General features: G+C 32.1%; 1 protein-coding gene across 8 annotated transcripts in view; it reads left to right on the plus strand.

Moving 5' to 3' along the window:
- PHF14 (PHD finger protein 14) overlaps nucleotides 1-20,979 on the plus strand; it is a 208,393-nt gene that overhangs the window by 123,999 nt on the left and 63,415 nt on the right. For 3 of the 8 annotated variants that reach the window (XR_009352854.1, XM_059171235.1, XM_059171238.1), the window contains exons 17-18: nucleotides 16,012-16,041; nucleotides 16,769-16,886. Coding sequence is in view for 6 of the 8 variants with exons in the window: in XM_059171235.1 (XP_059027218.1) it covers nucleotides 16,012-16,041; nucleotides 16,769-16,886 (148 nt within the window). In the remaining 2 variants the exon portion in view is untranslated. Of the gene's footprint in view, nucleotides 1-7,941; nucleotides 13,178-16,011; nucleotides 16,042-16,768; nucleotides 16,887-20,979 lie in introns of those variants that run through there. The other 5 variants (XR_009352855.1, XM_059171237.1, XM_059171239.1 and 2 more) reach the window with 3 other exon arrangements.

Consider the following 20,979-nt stretch of genomic DNA (forward strand, 5'->3'; position numbering starts at 1 on the left):
CAGCTTGGTCAACCTTAAGTAAAGTTATGAAATACTTGTAATTTGTCTCTTACTACTAAGAGTAGTAGTAGTAGTAGCAGCAGAAGTAGTAATTTAACTTTCTTTCCATGCCACTTTGTTTTTTCTTCATACCAGCTCTATTTGCTCTACTTTAAGTGGAAGTTCTTAATCTTCAGGGTACATTCAAACCACCTAAGAGGATTATTAAGCCCCAGAATTTTGTTTTGAGTTTCCTAGGGTGGTACCTCAAAATTTATATTTATAACAAGTTCTCAGTTAATGCTGATTTTGAAAGTTTGGGCATACTTTGAGAACCACTGTTTTATTCCAGAAATCCTTTTAGCTGAAGCCCTAAGATAATGGTTTTAAGCTTGCTAAGGATGCAAATCACCTTTAGAAAGGATAACCAAAAACAAAACAAAAAAAATAAAAATGAATATCACAGTCTTGGAGATTCTGAATTGGTAGATTCTCAATCTGTGGAGTGGAATTTGGGTATCTGTGGTTTTACAAAGCTTCACAGGTACTAGATACCTGATAGTACCAATGCCAGTTCTCACTCTGGCCCTTAGATTCACCCTTTTAATGTACTAAGTTCAAACTGTTTGGTAGAACATTTTTTTTTTTAAGATTTTATTTATTTATTTGACAGAGATCACAAGCAGGCAGAGAGGCAGGCAGAGAGAGAGGAGGAAGCAGGCCCCCCGCTGAGCAGAGAGCCCGATGCAGGGCTCGATCCCAGGCATGACCTGAGCCGAAGGCAGCGGCTTAACCCACTGAGCCACCCAGGCGCCCCTGTTTGGTAGAACATTTTAGAAAAACATTCATTCAGCAAATAATTATTCCATGTACCTTTGTACCAGATGCTAGACTTAGTTCCAGAAATTCAGAGGTGAATAGAAGCACCTGGGTGGCTCAGTCCGTGAGCATCCGACTCTTAATTTCAGCTCTGATCATGATCTCAGGAGTGTGAGAGTGAGCCCTGCCTTAGGCTCTATAGTGCGTATGGAGCCTGCTTGAGATTCTTTCTCTCTGCCCCACCCCCAACTGCATCTCTTTCACACACACACACACACACACACACACACACGCAAATCAGAAGTGAACAACATCGATATGGTACCTCAGAGTTAAAACATCCCCTGCCTTTTTTTGCATCAGCTCACACATTGACTGATCCAACCCAAATGAGTTGGGTTTCTTAAAGTCTTTTTAAGATGGAGTCCCGTTCATTCCTAGTTGAAACTGATCATTAGTGAGGAAACACAGTTCTCTTGGCCAAAATAGTATCATAAACATATTTTATATGATTTCAATTCTTTCAGATTCATTGAGGTTTATTTCATGTAAAGTTGAAAAGAATGTGTATTCATCACTTGTTGAATGGAATGTCCTATAAAAATAGGTTGATATATTGTTCAAGTGTTTTTATACATATTTTACTTTTATACTTTACTTTCTATCTACTTATACTATTAATTACTAAGAGAAGAGTATTAGTCTGACTATAATTGTAGATTTGTTTATATCACCTTTCAGCTTTATTAGCATTTGCTTTATACATTATTATTTATACTTATTTATTCTTAGTGAATTATCAATATAATGTCCCTTTTAATATCTGGTAATATTCTTGTTCTGAGGCTTACTTGGTCTGATGGTACTATAGGCACTCCAATAAGCTTTTGATTGCTGTTTGCATGGTATATCTTTTACCCTTTTTTACTTTTAACTATATCTTTATGCTTAAAATAGCTATATATTTATAATTATGATATATATATATATACCTCCATACATATATGAATACTCAGGTATACAGACTATATTTAAAATGGATTGTATTTCACGTAAACAGCATATACTTGGAACTTGGAAGTTTTATCCAATGGAACTTGCTGTTTTATCCAATTTCACAATCTCAGTCTTTTCATGAGGTAACACCATTTAGAGTTAATGTCATTATTGATATGGTTGGATTTATATCTACCATCTTGGTATTGTTTTCTATTTATTTTATCAGTTCTTTGTTATTTTTTATTCTTTTTCTGCCTGCTTTTGCCTAGAGTATTTTTTTTATGATTCTATCTTATCTCCACTGTTGTCTTATTAATTAGACTCTGTTTTAAGAATTAATATTTGCCCTAGGGTTTACAGTATGTATCCTTATTGTATCACTGACACTCTTCAAATATTATTTTACTTCTTCACAATTAATGTAAGAATCTTGAAACACACACTGATGCCAGAGGTGAGGTTAAGGCTAGTTCAGTTTCCTATGAAAATCTCCCTTCCCTTTAAATATTCAAAAGTTCATTGTTATCTTCATTGTTGTAACTCAGAGACTTGTCCAGTATCATTACACTAAATAAGAATCAATGAAGTGTGTACATTCCCAAATCTCAGCATGTTTGTTTCTTCCTCTATTTCTACCTGACATACTTTTTTCATTTTTTCTTCCTTGAGGTATCAAAAGTGCCCATTATATAAAAACTTTAAATTTAAAGGGAGTGTGTGTGAGAGAAGTATATGTGAATCTCTGTATATCTACTCAATTTTCCTAAAACTTTGAAAAATAAAATCTGTTAATTAAAAAAAAAAGTTAAAGGCAGGGGTGCCTGGACTGCTCAGTCAGTTAAGCCTCTGCCTTTGGCTCCGGTCATGATCCCAGGGTCCTGGGATTGAGCCCTGCATCAGGCTCCTTGCTCAGTCAGGGTTCTGCCTCTCCCTCACTTTCTGATCCTCCTCCCTACTTGTGCACTCTCTCACTCTCTCAAATAAATAAATGAATAAATCTTTTTTAAAAATTAAAGGCATGTACATGGAAACATTTTAAATTTTTTTCATTATAAAAATACAAAAAATTCTAAGAGTTTAAATTCCTTTAATCTTATAGCATCTTTTTTTTTTTTTTTAAAGATTTTATTTATTTATCAGAGAGAGAGAGGGGGAGAGAGGGAGCACAGGCAGACAGAATGGCAGGCAGAGGCAGAGGGAGAAGCAGGCTCCCCGCCGAGCAAGGAGCCTGATGTGGGACTCGATCCCAGGACACTGGGATCATGACCTGAGCCAAAGGCAGCTGCTTAACCAACTGAGCCACCCAGGCGTCCCAATCTTATAGCATATTAATATATTTACTTTTATTCATAATTATGATTTTGTTCCAAAAATTTTTTAAATATAGCTGTTGTGTATTATTTGAAAACTAGAAATATCAGAATAATTTGGAAACAATTTTCCATCATAACATTTCTTGATATCCATTCCCTCCCCTTTTCATTCTTGTGGCTTCCTTGAGATCTTTCTCAATATCTGTTTCGCTGTTCTCTACTATGTTACTTTGTTTCACTGTTCTATTTGGCTGCTTCAGTGTTTTCTCTTGCCTTCTTTCTGTGTTTCTTACTTCTGATTAGCTCTCCATGGATTCCATTGTTTGGTTTGGCTCTATCCATTTTTACTGTTAGTATGTAACTGCATTCTGTAGCTGTAATATATTTCAGATCCTCCAAACCTTTGGATCTTTCTCTTGCCTGGTAAAATGGCTTAAACCTCAACTCCAGTCAATGTAGAAAGCTCACAGAGTAGGCCAACTGTTCTCCTGCTTCTTTATTCTCCACTTGACCCGGCTGTGCTTTATGTTCTTCTCCAAATGCAATTTTCCTAGGCTCTTATGAACATTTACTGAACAGACTTAGGATAACAGAGTTAAATCTTATGGGCATGACAGTCTAAAATTTAAAATTCAATGCTTTATATCACCACTTGTAGAAGCTACTTGGCCATTCCTACCACCAAGAATGTTGCCTTTTTGCTTTAGACCTGGGTTTATAAAAAACAATGATCAGTGATTTAAGTTAATGTCTTTGAACATAAAATGATGCTGTATTGTACATTATAAAAAAATAGATCCTAAAGAAGAAATTAGAAAACAAACTGGGTCTGGTGAAGAAAACTTTGGTTATTTTTTAAGAAAGTTTTTCTACTAGCAAAAATTTGGAAAGAGATGTTTAATTTTCATAATACTTAGATAATGAAGGTAATTTTTCTTATTAAGGTGATATTCTGATAAAATTACATTAAAAAGAAGGTGTTTTACTCATTATATTTTTTCTTTTATAACTAAGTTGATTTAGTGAATTTTGTTAGATGTGTAGGTTGGCTAATTTGCCTTACACAGTCAGTATTTAATATGACGTTCTTTGACTTTTAGATCTATATTAATTGAAACTTTTAACCTGTAACTGACTTTGCATGATTCCATAAATATTTGTATGTTTCATGTTATCGGTGTTTGAATTTTTAGATTTTATTTTTCTTTTTAAATTAAATACATTATAAACAAGTAATTTGCATTTAAAGAAAACAAAAGCCTGAACATGGTATATATTAATTACATAGTGAAGTGTGGTATTTCTGGAGTAATTTTAGAGTAGTAAGCATAAGCATATATAGCAGTGAAATATTTCTCATTCATTCATCTATTTTTCAGTAAAATTTATTTTTGAAATCTTTTACTTATTTTCCATGACAATGTGTTAATATTTTAAGTTATATGGATGGGATTATGTATTAAATTTTAAATTGTGTGGGAACACTGGAACCCAAGTCACAGTTCTGCTTTTGGCTAGATAAATAACCTTGAATTAAGTTATCTCTAAAGTATTTTTCTCATTTGTGAAATAAAGGCATCAATCTCATTTTTTCTCAAATTTTGTAACTTTTGTAACTTGAAGAAGCTCCAGAATAAACACTGTACAGTCCTGAAAAGAATCTCAAAGCATGTAATCCACCATTCACCTGATAATTGAATCATCTGCCCAGTATCACTACTAAGAGACAGGGAATGAGTTGCTGTGGGGGATAGAAGTGTATAAGAAATCCATTTCCTCTTAAGGCAGGTCTGTTGGTTGGCAGTTTCTCTTAAGTGATTGACATGTCTCTCCTTAATAATTTCAGTCCTTGGAGTCATACAAAATAAGCATAATCCAATTCCTAGTATTAGAAACCAACTATCTTTTCTGGTTTTTCTTTCTTTTTTTAATCAAACATCCTGTTTCATCTGTTCCTTGTATAACAAGGTTTCGATTTGTATTGGTTTTTCATAGTTTTAGGAAATAAACAATATTAATGAAATTAGAGGTGAAATAAATTTGAAAATAACATTGGTTATGAATTTTTTAGTTGATAGATGTAACTAGATAATAATGTATAAGAATCTTACATTTTTAACATTTGTAATTGAACCCTAAAAATGTTATTTTAAAGTCTTTATGGGCTGGGAATTTAAATAATCCTAATGTTAGATATTTCCTATGTCCCAGACACTATTCTTTGCTCTCTAAATGTATGATCTCATTCAGTATTTACAACAGTCCTATGAGGTAGGCACATCTCCATTTTGGAAGTTAGGTAACTGAGGTACGGAAATACTAAGCATCATGAAATAGAAATTATTCCAATTCTATATTGAAACTATATAAATTATGTATTAAAACATAAATTTTTCCCTTCCAATAAATACTTACACTACTTGATAAATCTGCTGCTCTTCTTTTAGTTCCTGAGATGTACTGAGTGCTTTTTTTTTTTAAAAGATTTTATTTATTTATTTGACAGAGAGAAATCACAATCAGGCAGAGAGGCAGGCAGAGAGAGAGGGAGAAACAGGCTCCCTGCTGAGGAGAGAGCCCGATGTGGGGCTCGATCCCGGGACCCCGAGATCATGACCCGAGCTGAAGGCAGAGGCTTAACCCACCGAGCCACCCAGGTGCCCCTACTGAGTGTTTTTTATGGGGCACTCTGTGTGCTAGTGTTTCTCATATTTTATCTCATGTAATCCCAGGAAAGAGATACAGATTTTATCTTTATTTTATGGGAGAGGGAACCAAGAAGAATTACTTGTCCAAGATCACACAGCTGGAAAGTGGTAGAATTAGGGTTTGAGTCTAAATAGTCTTGACTATGTAGCTTATGTTCTACATAATCATTAGGTATACTGCCTCTCTAGACTACACTGTGTTAGCATATTTGACTTTATTGGGTCAAAAGAAGTAAATGCTTCTTGGCAGGCAATTCTAACTATACAAGATACAGACTACTGGTACATGCATCAGGGAAGCCCTTTGAAAATAATTACTTTTTTCTACAGTAATTTTTAAGTAAGCTTACTAGATACATATGGAACAAATACAAAGCCACAACTTGATCTCTGATGTAAAAGACCACAGGCTTTTGTCCTAGGAAGATAGTAGCCCAGACAAGTCACACTGCTTATTCTGGCTTCAAGGGAAATTTAGAATATTAAGTGAAACTGTAGGATAGAATATTAGCAATAGCTTTTTAGTGTTTTTCAAAGTTAAAATTCAAGTTAGATTTCACTGGGGTTTAAAACAGATTTCCATGATATCTAATGTTTTTATGTTCAAATTCCTTTCAAAGTTAAGTACAGATACATCTTTTGGATTATCTGCTAATCTCCATCATTTGTACATGTAATTAAGATTTAATTATACTTCTTTGGTAAATGGTGTGGTTTCTTCACTTACATTATGTTTATGTAGTAGTTCTTAAGTTGCAGACGAAGCACTTCTCAGAATATCACATTCAGAATATGCTTAAAGCTCTGAGAGACTGAAGCACTGAGAAAAGTTAGCGCTATGACTTTTCAGCAAGGGAATTCAGCTCTTCCTATGTCCTTGTTATTTGACAAAGGACTTTAGCTCTTTCTGTTTATTTCTCATATGGTGATAAGTACATTTCTCTGAAAACTATGTTTCACATTATATTCTTTTTTTTCTTGTACAGTTTTGTTTTTGCTTTCTTTGGAAATTATTCAGCTTGGTGTTGTAGCTCTTCTCAGTAGTGCTATATTTGTCTGTGATGTGCCACTTTTCACTTTCTTTTTCTCAATGGAACTTAGAAGCATTAAACACATCTTTCTAGCAGAATTAAATACTAAAATGAAGTTTCTCTATGATGTGTGACTACTTTGACAGTTTCACCTCATCTATATAGGTACAGACAGATATCTGAAGGAAATAAATTTCTGTGTTTACCACAGTAGAAAAAAAAAAAAAAAAAAAAAAAAGCTCTTCTAATCACTAAGCACCTAACATTTCTCCTCTGAAAATAAAGGCACAAAGGTAGCAAATGAATACATGTTGCTAGTGAAATAATCAAGAAACAATAGAAAAAGTTTTGAGAAATAAATGCAGGTGAATGAGTGTTGAAAATCTGGCTAAAATTAGTACATTCATAATCTTCCTGGTCTTCACAGTGAGGTATTTTCTCTGCCATTTTTGTTGCACAGTCCACTAAAATAGCTAGTTCAGGATATACATTTTATACTTGTAGCCAAGCATTTCTATTATATTCCTTAACAAAGGAAGGCAGTGTAGGCCCAGGGGACAGATATCATTTGAAAACGTCCTCCCTGAGACTATAGTCGAGCAGAACCAGCCCTACTGTAACATGGCAATTAGGTGTAATTGTTTTCAGCACAGTTGCATTCAATATGCCTTCCACAGTTTCACAAGCATTTGCTAAATTGCCATAGTTGAAGAAAAAAGAGCAAACTGCTATTTCTTGAAACATTTATTGATCAAATACGTATTTGCTTGTGTAAATATAAACTCTCCAACATTTTTATGTTTTCTTTTTTGTTTTAGTAAGATAGATTTAATTTGCAACTTTAGCTAATAATAACAATACTAATAATATAAGAGGAGGCAACTCAGTGTTTCAAAGGATAATATGATTCCATTTTAAACAGTAAGAACCTGTACAAGATCATGGCATTTAGGTTTAGGGTATCTATCTCTTTGGACCAAATCATGTTATTTGAATCTACTGTGGTATTGTTAGTATGTTTCATAAGACATAGTACAGAGCTGCTATGATCTTTAAATGTTAATGTTCTTTTCTTATCACTTTACTGTGTAGATACCCTTCATGAGACCCAACTCTGCCACAGCTCATCCTCGGAGGCAATCCTGGAAACCTCTTTTATAAGTGTGATTTTAAAAATGTGGATAACACTCTCAATAGAGTACATAAAGTAAAGGAGAACAGCTATCTTGTCCTTCCCATAAGCTTATCACTGCAAAAAGTTGCCTTTGCTTGTCAGGTTTGGATAGAATGTAATTGATTGGTTTGTTGCTTGGACTGACAAGGCAGTTAATTTGCCTGTGTGGATTTTTTTCTATATTTTTCTTCTTCTTCTTCTTTTTTTTTTTTCCTTGCACTAATCAGAAACATTTGATATGTGCATTGTTGAATAATGGTAGATAATGTCTTGTCAGAATTGTCCTATTAAGTAATGTCTTTCCCTCTTGCTTCTTTGGCAAATGATGATATGCAGTGTTTGGACTTACTGAAGAGTTTTGGAAGCCTGTGGGACTTAAATGCAATGTGCTACTCATTGTTGTTGAACAATACCAGTAACAAACAAGAAAGACAATGCATTCCACTAGTCTGCTACTCTATTTCATCCAATTTAAAACATATATTCATATGTGAAATATTACATTGGGAAACAACTATAGACTCTTATTTAATGGTTATTCCTATTTATAATATTCAGCAAACGTGAAAAACTTGTGAAGCATATGCCATTCTAGTTTTGGCTCATTAGTCCTAGTGTGAAAGCACTAATATTATTAGCATGAAACTTTTACAACTTCAAATTTTAAGCTCATTAGTAAAATATATCTGTGTTGATCTCTAGATATTTTTTAGTAATACCCAATTTTATTCAGTCTTCATTGATTTAATACGAACTTTCTGTGTTCGATATAATTTTATTTTTCGTGACCTTAAATTTGAGGTTATGAAATAAGGAGGGAGATTCAAAGCTTAATGACTATACAACCTGCCAACTGAAAGTTCTTCATCAACATCTATATTTTTCCAGAGGTTTACAGAATTAAAATTTGATCTTCAAGTTTTAATGATCCAGTTTTAAATCAACGACAGAAATATGTTGAATATTCCATCACTCCATCTTGAACTGATTTAGAAGAGACTCTTGGCTGAAATTAAAATGTACATATACATGTAATTGTTAACTTGTTTCTTGAAATTTCCTGATTTATAAATGTGGTTTGGACTTCTTTTCAGGTATAGTGGCAATTGAAAATAGTTTAAACGTTAGGAATAGAATAGGCGATGTTTAGATAAGCAAAAGCAAGTGCAAGTATGAAATTGCTGTATGCCAGTAATCTGTAGTTACAGTAAGGAACCTTATTGGATAAGATGTTTAATAAAAGAAATATGTATATACAATATGTATAAACTGAGATTATTAACTTCTCAAAAGATCTTTTAACATTGGAGGAAAATTATTAATAAATAGCATGTAGCAAAACCAGTAGGCATTTTTTTTTTCTGGAATAAGGACTCATTATCTCTATGTGAGCTGAAGAGAAAGTTGATAATTATTACTGTTGCTTAATTGTAATAGATAATAAGTAAAATGACAGATTGCCATTTCCTTAAAAGAATATGCTAATGTTCCTCACCCTCCTTTGATATATGGTAAGAAATTACTAGTGGGTCATTTTATTTTAGATTTTTTGAGAAACCATTAAGCCTTGTGGTTTTGGTGTCACTATTCAAAATCCTTTCCACCTGGTTTTAATTAGAATACTACATAATCATCATTCTCTATCTTAAAATCTTCAGTGGTAGATATGCTATTCCATATTTGTTGCTAACCCTAAAATCTTTGTCACACATCACAAATACAAATCTCATAATTTATAAGATCATTGGTACTGCAAACATGTAAGAGAACTTTTAAAGGGAGTAGAATTAAACATTTTCTCCTCATAATCTCCCGAGTGCTCTCATATTTCCACAGTATATAATTAACTCGTTTCCATGATTGGTCCAATTCCTATTCAAAGGAGATATTAATGTGCCCTTAAAAAAATAGGTACAAAATGATATGTATTTCACAGATGTGTGAAATTGGTAGGTTAGGTAAATGATGGCTATTTCTCATAAAGTAGAGAGAGGAAAAATATACTAATTCTATCAGGAAGGAAATTAAGTGATTCAGAAGTACAGGAAGAATGACATAGTAGTATATCTAGTGGTGATTCTCAAACTTTATAGTGCATCAGAGTCACAGGAAGGATTTGTTAAAACACAGATTGCTGTCCATTCCATCTTTTTATTATCCTCTTCCCTACCTTACTCCTCCTGTCTCCCTCCAGTTTCTGATTCAGTAGGTCTGGGATGAGGCTTGAAAATTTGCATTTTTAACAAGTTCCTGAGTGATACTGATGGCCAGGGACCACCACTTTGAGAACCATTTGTATATCATAGTTTTTAAAAGAATCATTGTGTTGTGGTTACATAATTGATAGAAGATGGCATTAATGTCTTTAAAAGAGCCCTTAAGTTTTCCAAATATATTTGTTTCTAGATAAGTTTATAGGAGCTGTATCTATAACATACACTGTCTTTCTTTTTACAAATTCATTTAAGCAATTTTTTTTTACTTTTTAAGTTTTTAATTTTAATTATTATAGGGGCAACACTATTTTATGTAACTAATTTATGAAATTAGTCAAAGAACATAGCCTTTGTACATAATTCACTACTTCGTTTATTTAAAAAAAGGTTGGAAATTTGGGTTATGTTTGAATATGCAAGGGTTAGCTTTAACCTTTATCCATCTTTAGTTTAGAAAGGATATTTATGTATCACTTACATACCATCATTATTCATGTATTGCTTGATGTTTATCTGACTTTACACTATGATATTAAAAATAGATTAGTGACCAATAAATAATAGTTATTGTCATTATCCTATTTCATTGTTTATACTTCCTATCACTTAATGAGACCACTCTTTTTTAAACAGTGTTCCTTATTTTACAAAACTTACCACTCTTTTACTTGATTCACAATATGGAATTATTTTATGAATATTTCAGCAAAATCTATTCAAGGAGTTGTAGAAGGACTTTCTACGGCAGAGTGGAATGTAATGTTTAAAAAATTTTTTTTTTTTTAACTTCTGAAACTATTTTTGACAATTGAAACTTGTTTGAGAGACTCAGCTTTAGGGTTGCATGTATATGAAGATAGATTTTTTTCCTACCTGTCTGAGTCAGCACTATGTAAAATTACATACTATTAAGGATTGTGATTAAAAGTATTTCTGAGATGGACATGGTTTGCAAATACTTTCTCTGTAAGAACATAGGCCTCTTTCTCCCAGTGCTCACTCTTAAGACTTTCTGCAGACCTGCTGATAAGATTCACTGCTGTTCAGGTACATAAGATATAATGAAATTGGATGTTCATGCTGGGTTTTGTAAATAAAATGAGATTGACCCCCAGCTATCATCTCATTTATCTGATTTACATTGTAAAATCAGGATTTACACTATTGATTAGAGCATAATTAGTTAATTATGAGCAGGGAGATACAAAGTTATGTGGGGCTTGAGCACAGCAGGTTGTACTGCTGAAAAATTTCCAAGGGCATGAGCAGATGGAGATCAGTTTATTAAAAAACAGAGCAGACGTGTTTCAGGTATGGAAATGTCTCATCATTCTCTCATGCTATGAGGCGGTACTTGACCTTAATTATGTATTTTTATATGAATTCTTTTTGTTTCATGTTTTATTTTTTTGTTTCCCTTTGGCTCTTGTAATCTGGCTGTTACAGATGTAGCTAACTGAATTGATGTTATTATTTTAGTTATCATTAAATATGAATTTGGATTTCAGTAATTATCCAGATACTTTTTTCAGTTAATATACTTTCATGGGTAAAGAATATTTTTGTCTTTCTTACCACTCATTCATTCATTATTGCCTGTGATAAAAATAGAGGTCTATAGTGGCACTAAGGAAAAATGTTGAAGATCTCCACATTAGTCTTATATTTGTGAGATATGATCTAAAGTACGTTTTCGAATTATTTCATTTACTAAATGGTCGTATAGATAGTTTGCACTGAAATTGTAAAATACAAGGAGTAAAATGTCTTTACTGATATGAAATGTTATTATGATTGGTAGAATACAAAATTTTGTTTAAGCTTGTATTATTTTAAAAGTTATTTAACTCATGGGCCACAGTGCAGCATTTTCTCCATCCGTTAATATGAGTAATTGAAATAATTGGCTACTATTCAATGAAAGAATCTATCACTACCATTAATAGATTTGTGTAGGTGTTTTAAGCTGCTAGTGAATTTTATTTAAGTAATGTTAATATTAATTCTTTTGATCTTTCTTATATAGAAGTTTTGCACAGAGATCATGAAAAAGTAAGGAACCCCAACCCATCAGTTCTCTCAATATTTAGTCTGTTTCCTTTTGAGTGAAGAGATGTAATAGTATATATTTTCAATCAGTATTTTACCGTATATAGACATGGACCTAAATAAAATGTTCCTTGACATAAAAAATAGTTGTGATTATGAATCAACTTGATAAAAAAAATGTACATTCCTTTTCAAGTCCCATGTATGGATTTTTCTTCTTCTGAAATTTAGCTTGTAAGTTGGCTATAAGTTACATGCATAGGAGGTGCACTCAATTGTTTCAGTTAGTTTAAAAATAGTTATTTAGTGTATTCTAATGAAATTATCAATTGGAAATTAAAAGGGTTAAAGAAATCCTTTGGAATATTGGTTTTTAGCCTCTTTCTTGGTATAGGCAGAAATAAATCAGTTGTTTCTTTTTACTTGTATTCATGTCCTCAGTAATCAGGTAAACCAAGGACTACATGTTGTATGGATCTTAGACATGAACATAAGTCATTTTCTTCCTCTTCTTTGTCTAGGGTGCTATACTTAACCATATACTAAGTAAGTATTTTAAATACATATAGAATTGTGTTTATATCTGCTTTATTATTTATATTGTATCCTTTATGAATCTGATACCTAGGAAGTTATATTTAGTAATAATCTAATTTAAAAATCAGGTTTCCTTTCATCTTAATAAGTGGGATTCATTTTATCTATTAAAACTGTGATTTTAGAATGCGCTATAGTGTTAACGTGTACAATATTTATTAGGTGTTTAAAGGATACTTCTTTAAGCATTCAATTTGTACTTTATTTAAAAAATCCATAGTATTTATTTATAGGTTAATTTAATATTCTCTTTTAAATATTTTAAGATACTGCCTTTCTACCTAGTATATGTGCTATTGGTATTATAATCTGTTTTTTTATTTTTTACAAAGACATTTGTGTTCTTTAATAAAGTATATTGTGTTATATCATTTGTGGGTCAATGACTGCTCTTGGAAAAGATTTTAAAACATTGTATTCACTATTTTTGATTAATTAGATATATATATTATGTGCTGTAGTTATGTGTTTCCAGGTATATGTGAAAAATAGTAGAGACCATAAATAATAACTTGATCAATAACTACTTCAACTTTGATTCACCTTTTAGATAGCAGAATGATTGCAGACCCTTAGGAGTTTCTGCTTTTCAATTTTTAAAAGAGATCTAAATTTGTAACATGGCCAGAATTTATTGGCTGACAGAAGTTGCTTAAGTTTCAAAGTGGAGTGTGTGTGAATGAAATCATTAATCCAGTATTTTTACCATCTACATTGTTCCTCGGTTTCTTAAGTTCTTAATGGTATCCTTGCATTTGTCTATGATGTATTAATTCTTAGAAATCCTGTTGGAGTTTACTTTGTATCATCAAGGATATTTTTGTTACCAGCACGTAAAACTATGGATGTCCTCAGTATTCTAATGTAGAAATAATAGTACTTTTTCCACATGGAAATAATTTTAGCCATTTATAGAAAGAGCTTTAATTTGCATATTTATTAACAGAATGTTGATTTCAAGATTGATTTATTTCTCTTTGTGTTTTTCTTTCCTGGATTTTGACAGTTCCTAAGTATATTAACTATTCTTTTTTTGTTATTTAGTCTTGCAATTGCAGTTTTTATTTCCTGGTGAGTGAGCTATAACTTTAGAGAACTCTTATAACATCCCCCTAATTCTGACAAGCAAATTTTGCCTTTCCTCTGAGACCCATTACAAATACATTAGAGTTCCATATGGAGATTAAGTCATTCTAAAAGGTATTACTAATGAAGTACTCAGTAAGGATTATGTTATTTCCAAATGGCATATACTTCATTATCATGTAACAAATTTAGCATATAAAACCTTTCTTTTCTCTGTGCATTTATTCTTGAGCTGGTAACTTGATCTTACAATAAATTGGAATCTGGTACAAACTGGAACTCTATCAGTGTAGCATACTTGGTTTTAAGTTCATTAGCTGGAAATACATAGATATAACAAGAAGAATCACCTGCACTGATGAATGTGAAAAATAAATTAAAATTTACCTTTATATTGATTATGGTGTTTGATGTGAGTTATACACTATAAATCATAATTTCAAGTTAGCTTACACAGCTTTAAGGTAAATATGCAATAATTAGGTTGTCATTTGATATGAACTAGGAAAACATTAATGCCATAACTCTTCACCTATCAAGAGCCCAGATTGGCAATCTGAACTCTTAGGAACATTGCGCAAAAACCTGAAGTGAAGCATAAAGGATTATTATTATCCTAAATTGAGTCTGTATACTTAACTCAGTAGAAGTTCTCATTTTCATGTCTTTTAATTGTCTGTTTGCATAGTTTTACTGAGGTTTTAAGATTTGTTTTCTAAATCCACAACAAATTATTGCTCGGGAAATGCTTAGACAAATAGGGTCACAATATCAGAAAGCAGTAGCTGATACTTTTCAAGCAAGTGAGGACCCTGAAAACCTATAAGAAGTTGAATATGAGAATTCAAACAGAACAGCAGTTGGATAGTACTCCAAACATAAAAGGCCGGCATTCTGCTAGACATAGCGACAGGTGTTACTTGTATTCATGACCCTGAGATGACAAAGTAAATTATATTTAATGTATTTTCTTGATGAAGCAAAGAATGTGATTCTTTTTAAATTTCCCATCAAAGATGATTGAAATACTAGTTTTATGCTTGAAGGAATATGCACTCAGCTGTCTAGAAGTCTCAACCTCCTCATAAATTCAGAAGTACTCATATTCTGAAGGTTCCTGTAACTATATGTCAAGTAATTGAAGTTCTAACTATTGAAAGGTAAATAAGTTGAATTGACAAGAAAGAACATAAAATTGTGTGGGCTTGCTATTTAGTCTCTTTATGTTACATTTGATGTTAGCTATATGTTATCTGTAATTTTTCTTAATGCTAGAACAACAGGTATTTGAATAATTTGACTTTTAAATATCCTTTGGTTTATTTATAATGGCATAGTAAATAAAATGCTGTTATTCCTGTTTGATTTTATTTTTCATGTAGCTAGAATTATGGTAGACAGTTTTTTCTAAGGCTGTGTCTTGAGTCTAAAAAAAGGTTTTTGGAAAAGTACGTAAGTTTATTTCATTCATAAAGAGAAAGTTCTAGAGGAAGAAATGCATAAACTTGTGATGTATTGTGTTTTAAATTTCTTTATAACTGAATAACTTGGCTAATCGGCTAACTTTCTGAAACTCTTGATTTCTAAAATGGGTCTTTGGACAATTGGATTTGGTAGCATGTTTGAAATTTTTATATAAATGGAGGTTTATAGTCCCCTTTATTGTGAAAAACAATTGTTTTTCTTTATGTGTGGTTTATAGCACTAGTTCCTTCCCCCTTTTTGCTAATAAAGGTTATTGATAGTAATTTGATATCTTATTCAAGTAATAACATGTATTATAAAATTTTTTTCTTGGTTTCGTAGTTGTGGATTTCTCAATGTTTAAATCAGTAAGAGAAACCGTATACAAAGAGAATCTGATAGATTGAAGAAAAGTATCTTAAGTTAAAAGAGCACAAAAAAAAGGATATAATCCTTTCTATAACATGTATACATATTTGTTATTTGCTGTCAAATTTTGGTCTTGTTTTTCCAACTGATGCAATTTTTTTTTTTTTACAAAACAATGAAATAATGCAGATCTTTCTTCATTGTCAGCAGGATGAGATTGTCTGAAACGAAGAATAGGTATGATAGTTTTCTTAGATTTTGTACATCATAGGTGGCAAAGACACTATCAAAATATTTGTTCATAAGCTTTAAGGTGTACTAGGAAGTACTTTGAAAACCCAAATGCATTGAGAGAAAGTGACAGGTAAATTTTGAGAATATTTATATTTGAGAAAAATGATACCACATTCCTAGGATGGTTTTTTTGCTAGGTTGTGTTAGCATGCTGTAAACATTAGACCATACATTTACAATCTACCTTAACTTGGAGGAAGAGTGATAAGGTATAATAAGGTATAAATTGCATAGGATTGATTACACCTTAAGTATTTTGTAATTACAATGTATTAGATTGAATTCATAATCTAGAATTATATGTATCTTATATTAAATGTTTTTAAGCTAATGGGTATATGATTAATTTTTGAATTTCAAAGTGAAATTACGTTAGTTTTGAACACATTTGGCTATACATGTACATTCATTCACATGTTCTTAACATTTTTACTATCAAAGTGTTCTAAATTATATTTACTTTGTTAAGTTTATTCCTGTATTTTGCTTTTTCCTAAAACATTTATTTCAGGTTTAGATTGTCTTTTTCATAGACATTCATTTAATAATTTTGTGAACTAAGCATAGAATTAACCAATGTTGAAATGTATAATAATTTGCCATTTGTCTTTGAAAAAGATAGTTTTTTTTAATACTATTTAGATATACCATAAATCTGTTTACCCTGCAGGTGTGATGAATGCAGACTGTGCTACCATTTTGGCTGTTTGGATCCCCCTTTGAAAAAGTCTCCTAAACAAACAGGCTATGGATGGATATGTCAGGAGTGTGATTCTTCATCTTCTAAGGTAAGGAGAAAAAATGTCCATAAGAAGAAGTGTTTTACTTCATTTTGATAGCCATATCATACCATCTGCTTCCTAACTTTAAAGAGAATTATAATTGTGAATGACCAACATTTTAATCTAATGCACTTCACTAATATTTTCTGATGGTGATTTTATAGTGCTTAAAATAAGGAATAAACAGCTTTACTAAATTATAGTAGTTTCTTCTGAAATATTTTAGCTGTTTTGTATACTTTCCAGTTAATGTAACATACTAAGTAGTGTTCTAGTCACCAAAGAAAGTCACCCTGTGCTAATTTACCACACCTAGGGAATGGCAAGGAAATTCTGCCTTGAGTAATAAGAAATTTGTTTTGACAAATATATATTAATATATATAAATATGAGTCAACAGAATAACCAATAAAATCCAATTTTATTTTGTAGATGACTCATTAAGTGTATTGTAAACGTTTGATAAAATCTGTTATTTGAGATTGATACGAAATAAGTCAGAAAAAGACAAATACTATATGATTTCACTTATGTGGAATTAAAAAAGCAAGACATGAATATGGGGGAAATAAAAGAGACATCTATTTTTGAGAAAGCTAGTTTTTATAACCTAAAACTTGTTTTTTATATTTATTTAGCTAAGTGAAAAGAATAAGGTTGTTTAATATTTTATCTCCAAAAATTACTGAAGTTATATTTTTTGAATATCAACACTCTAATCACAAATTGTAGTAATATACAGTTTAAGATTATTATTTCTTTAAAGTCTGTGAATAGTTAGACTCTTGGTACTTTAACTCATTTGACAAAAATATTGAATGTATTTGAACTAAGATATTCTGGTCAGCTATAGGTTAATCACATTGTTCTTCCTTAAGTAGACAATGGAAATCAGCTATCTATCCAGGGACATGAAACTGTCTTTCTCAAATGCCATTTAAATACATTTGTCAGTCCTAGAGTTAGTTAAAATTGATATTGAATTCCTTTCAGATGGTGGAATCAAATGTGTGTATATGTGTATGTGTCTTTGTTTTTTTGGCCAAATTGTTGCCTTTAGATTTTAAGTCTAATTTTGAATATTCAAGAACCTTGATAATGGCCAAGGAGAATGGTTTGTGGATTGAGTCTAGTAATTCATTAATGAATGATCCATTTTTAATTTGAGATCCTCCAAAGGATAGAAATTCACTTTTCAGTGAATTTCAGAACATACCGAATCATGAGTAACCCCAAAGGCATAATGGGAGTGTGTATAAATGTTTGCAGTTTTACCTTTTAATAAAATATAAGTTTTTGCAAGAAAAACAAAAACTCCAAATACATATTTTTTAAGTTAAAATGATTACCTAGGTTACCACAGAGGCCATCTGTAAAAATTTACTTATGAAAAACTGCAGAAAAACATTTGGTTATAAAAAAAAAAAAACCATTTAAAGCATTCTTTAATCAACTTTATTAAAAAATTTTACAGACTTGTATAATGATTATTAAAATAGAAAATAATGTGCATTTTATTTACTGACCAAACATTTTTGCCCAAGATTTTAAATATACAATATCAAAAATTATTTTCCAGGCATTTTACTAAGACCCAGATTTTAATAATAAAAGCTATTGCATGATTAAAAAAATGCTTTACATAAATTGTATTTAAAAATTTTAAAAATAGTGGTTGTACTATAGATCTTACAGAGTTGTCTTATTGGACTCCTTGTGGTATAATACGATTTTTCTAACACATTTCTTGTGTGGAGTTTCTTCCTACCCTCAACAGGCAAATTAGGAAAGCATCTTTTAAAGGATTTATTGCCCTTTATGAATATACTTTTTTGCATACATTCTTATGAAAAGGTTCTGTACTACTATAAATGTGTATCGTTTATTCAATTTTCTTTTCTTTTTTTTATTTAATTATTTTATTAACATATAATGTATTATTTGCCCCTGGGGTACAGTTCTGTCAATTGTCAGGCTTACACACTTCACAGCACTCACCATATCACATACCCTCCCCAATGTCCATAACCAACCACCCTCTCCATACCCCCCTCCCTACAGCAACCCTCAGTTTATTTTGTGAGATTAAGAGTCTCTTATGGTTTGTCTCCCTCCTGATCCCAACGTGTTTCATTTTTTCCTTCCCTACCCCTCAAGCCCCTCACTTTGCCTCTTAATTAAATTCCTCATATCAGGGAGATCATATGATAAATGTCTTTCTCTGATTGACTTACTTTGCTTAGCATAATACCCGCTAGTTCCATCCATATCGTTGCAACTGGCAAGATTTCATTTCTTTTGATGGCTGCATAGTATTCCATTGTATATATATATATGCCACATCTTCTTTATCCATTTATCTGCTGATGGACACCCAAGTTCTTTCCATAGTTTGGCTATTGTGGACATTGCTGCTATAAACATTCGGATGCATGTTTCAGATCACGATTGATTTGTGGTTGTTGAACCAACCTTGCAGCCATTGGTCGTGGTGAATAATCCTTTTAATATACTGTTGGATCCTATTGGCTAGTATTTTAGTGAGAATTTTTGTGTCTGTGTCCATCAAGGATATTGGCCTGTAATTTTCTTTTTTGATGGGGTCTTTGGTTTTGGGGTCAAGGTAATGCTGGACTCATAAAATGAGTTTGGCAGTTTTCCTTACATTTCTATTTTTTTGGAACAGTTTCAGGAGAACAGGTATTAATTCTTCTTTAAATGTTTGGCAGAATTACCTGGGAAACCATCTTGCTCTGGGCTCTTGTTTGTTGGGAGATATTTGATGACTGCTTCAATCTCCTTACTGGTTATAGGTCTGTTCAGGTTTTCTGTTTCTTCGTGGTTCAGTTTTGGTAGTTTATATATCTCTAGGAATACATTCATTTCTTCCAGATTATCAGATTTGCTGGAGTAGAGTTGATCAATATATGTTTTAATTGTTTATATTTCTATGGTGTTCGTTCTGATCTCTCCTCTGTCATTCATAATTTTATTTATTTGGGTCCTTTCTCTTTTCTTTTTGATAAGTCTGGCCAGGGGTCTATAAGTCTTATTAATTCTTTCAAAGAACCAGCTTCTAGTTTTGTTGATTTGTTCTACTGTTCTTTTGGTTTCTATTTCATTGATTTCCGCTCTGATCTTTATGATTTCTCTTCTCCTGCTGGGTTTAGGCTTTCTTTGCTGTTCTTTCTCCAGCTCCTTTAGGTGTTAGGGTTAGGTTGTGTGCCTAAAACCTTTCTTATTTCTTGAGAAAGGCTTGTATGGCTATATACTTTCTTCTCAGGACTGCCTTTGCTGTGTCCCACAGATTTTGAACAATTGTGTTTTCATTATCATTTGTTTCCATGATTTTTTCAAATTTTCTTTAATTTCCTGGTTGACCCCTTCAGTTTTTTTGTAGGATGCTGTTTAGTCTCCATGTATTGGGTTCTTTCCAAATTTCCTCTTGTGATTGAGTTCTAGCTTCAGAGCGTTGTGGCCTGAAAATATGCAGGGAATGATCCCTATCTTTTGGTACTGGTTGAGACCTGATTTGTTTTTTTGTTTTGTTTTGTTTTGTTTTGTTTTTTTTAAGATTTTATTTATTTATTTGACAGAGATCACAAGGAGGCAGAGAGGCAGGCAGAGAGAAAGGAGGAAGCAGGCTCCCCAATGAGCAGGGAGCCCGATGCGGGGCTCAATCCCAGGACCCTGAGATCACGACTTGAGCCGAAGGCAGAGGCTTTAACCCACTGAGCCACCCAGGCGCCCCTTGAGACCTGATTTGTGACCCAGGATGTGATCTATCCTGGAGAATGTTTCATGTGCACTAGAGAAGAATGTGTATTCTGTTGGCTTTGGGATGGAATGTTCTGAATATATCTGTGATGTCCATCTGGTCCACTGTGTCATTTAAATCCTTTATTTCCTTGTTGATCTTTCTCCTACTATTACTGAATTATTGTCGATGTGTTTCTTTGATTTTATCAATTGGTTCATGTAGTTGCCTGCTCCCATGTGAGGGGCATAGATATTTAAAATGGTTAGATCTTTTTTTTTTTTTTTTTTTCTAAGATTTTATTTAATTATTTCACAGACAGAGATCACTAGTAGGCAGAGA

This window comes from Mustela lutreola, chromosome 4, assembly GCF_030435805.1.
Source record: "Mustela lutreola isolate mMusLut2 chromosome 4, mMusLut2.pri, whole genome shotgun sequence".
NCBI lineage: Eukaryota > Metazoa > Chordata > Mammalia > Carnivora > Mustelidae > Mustela > Mustela lutreola.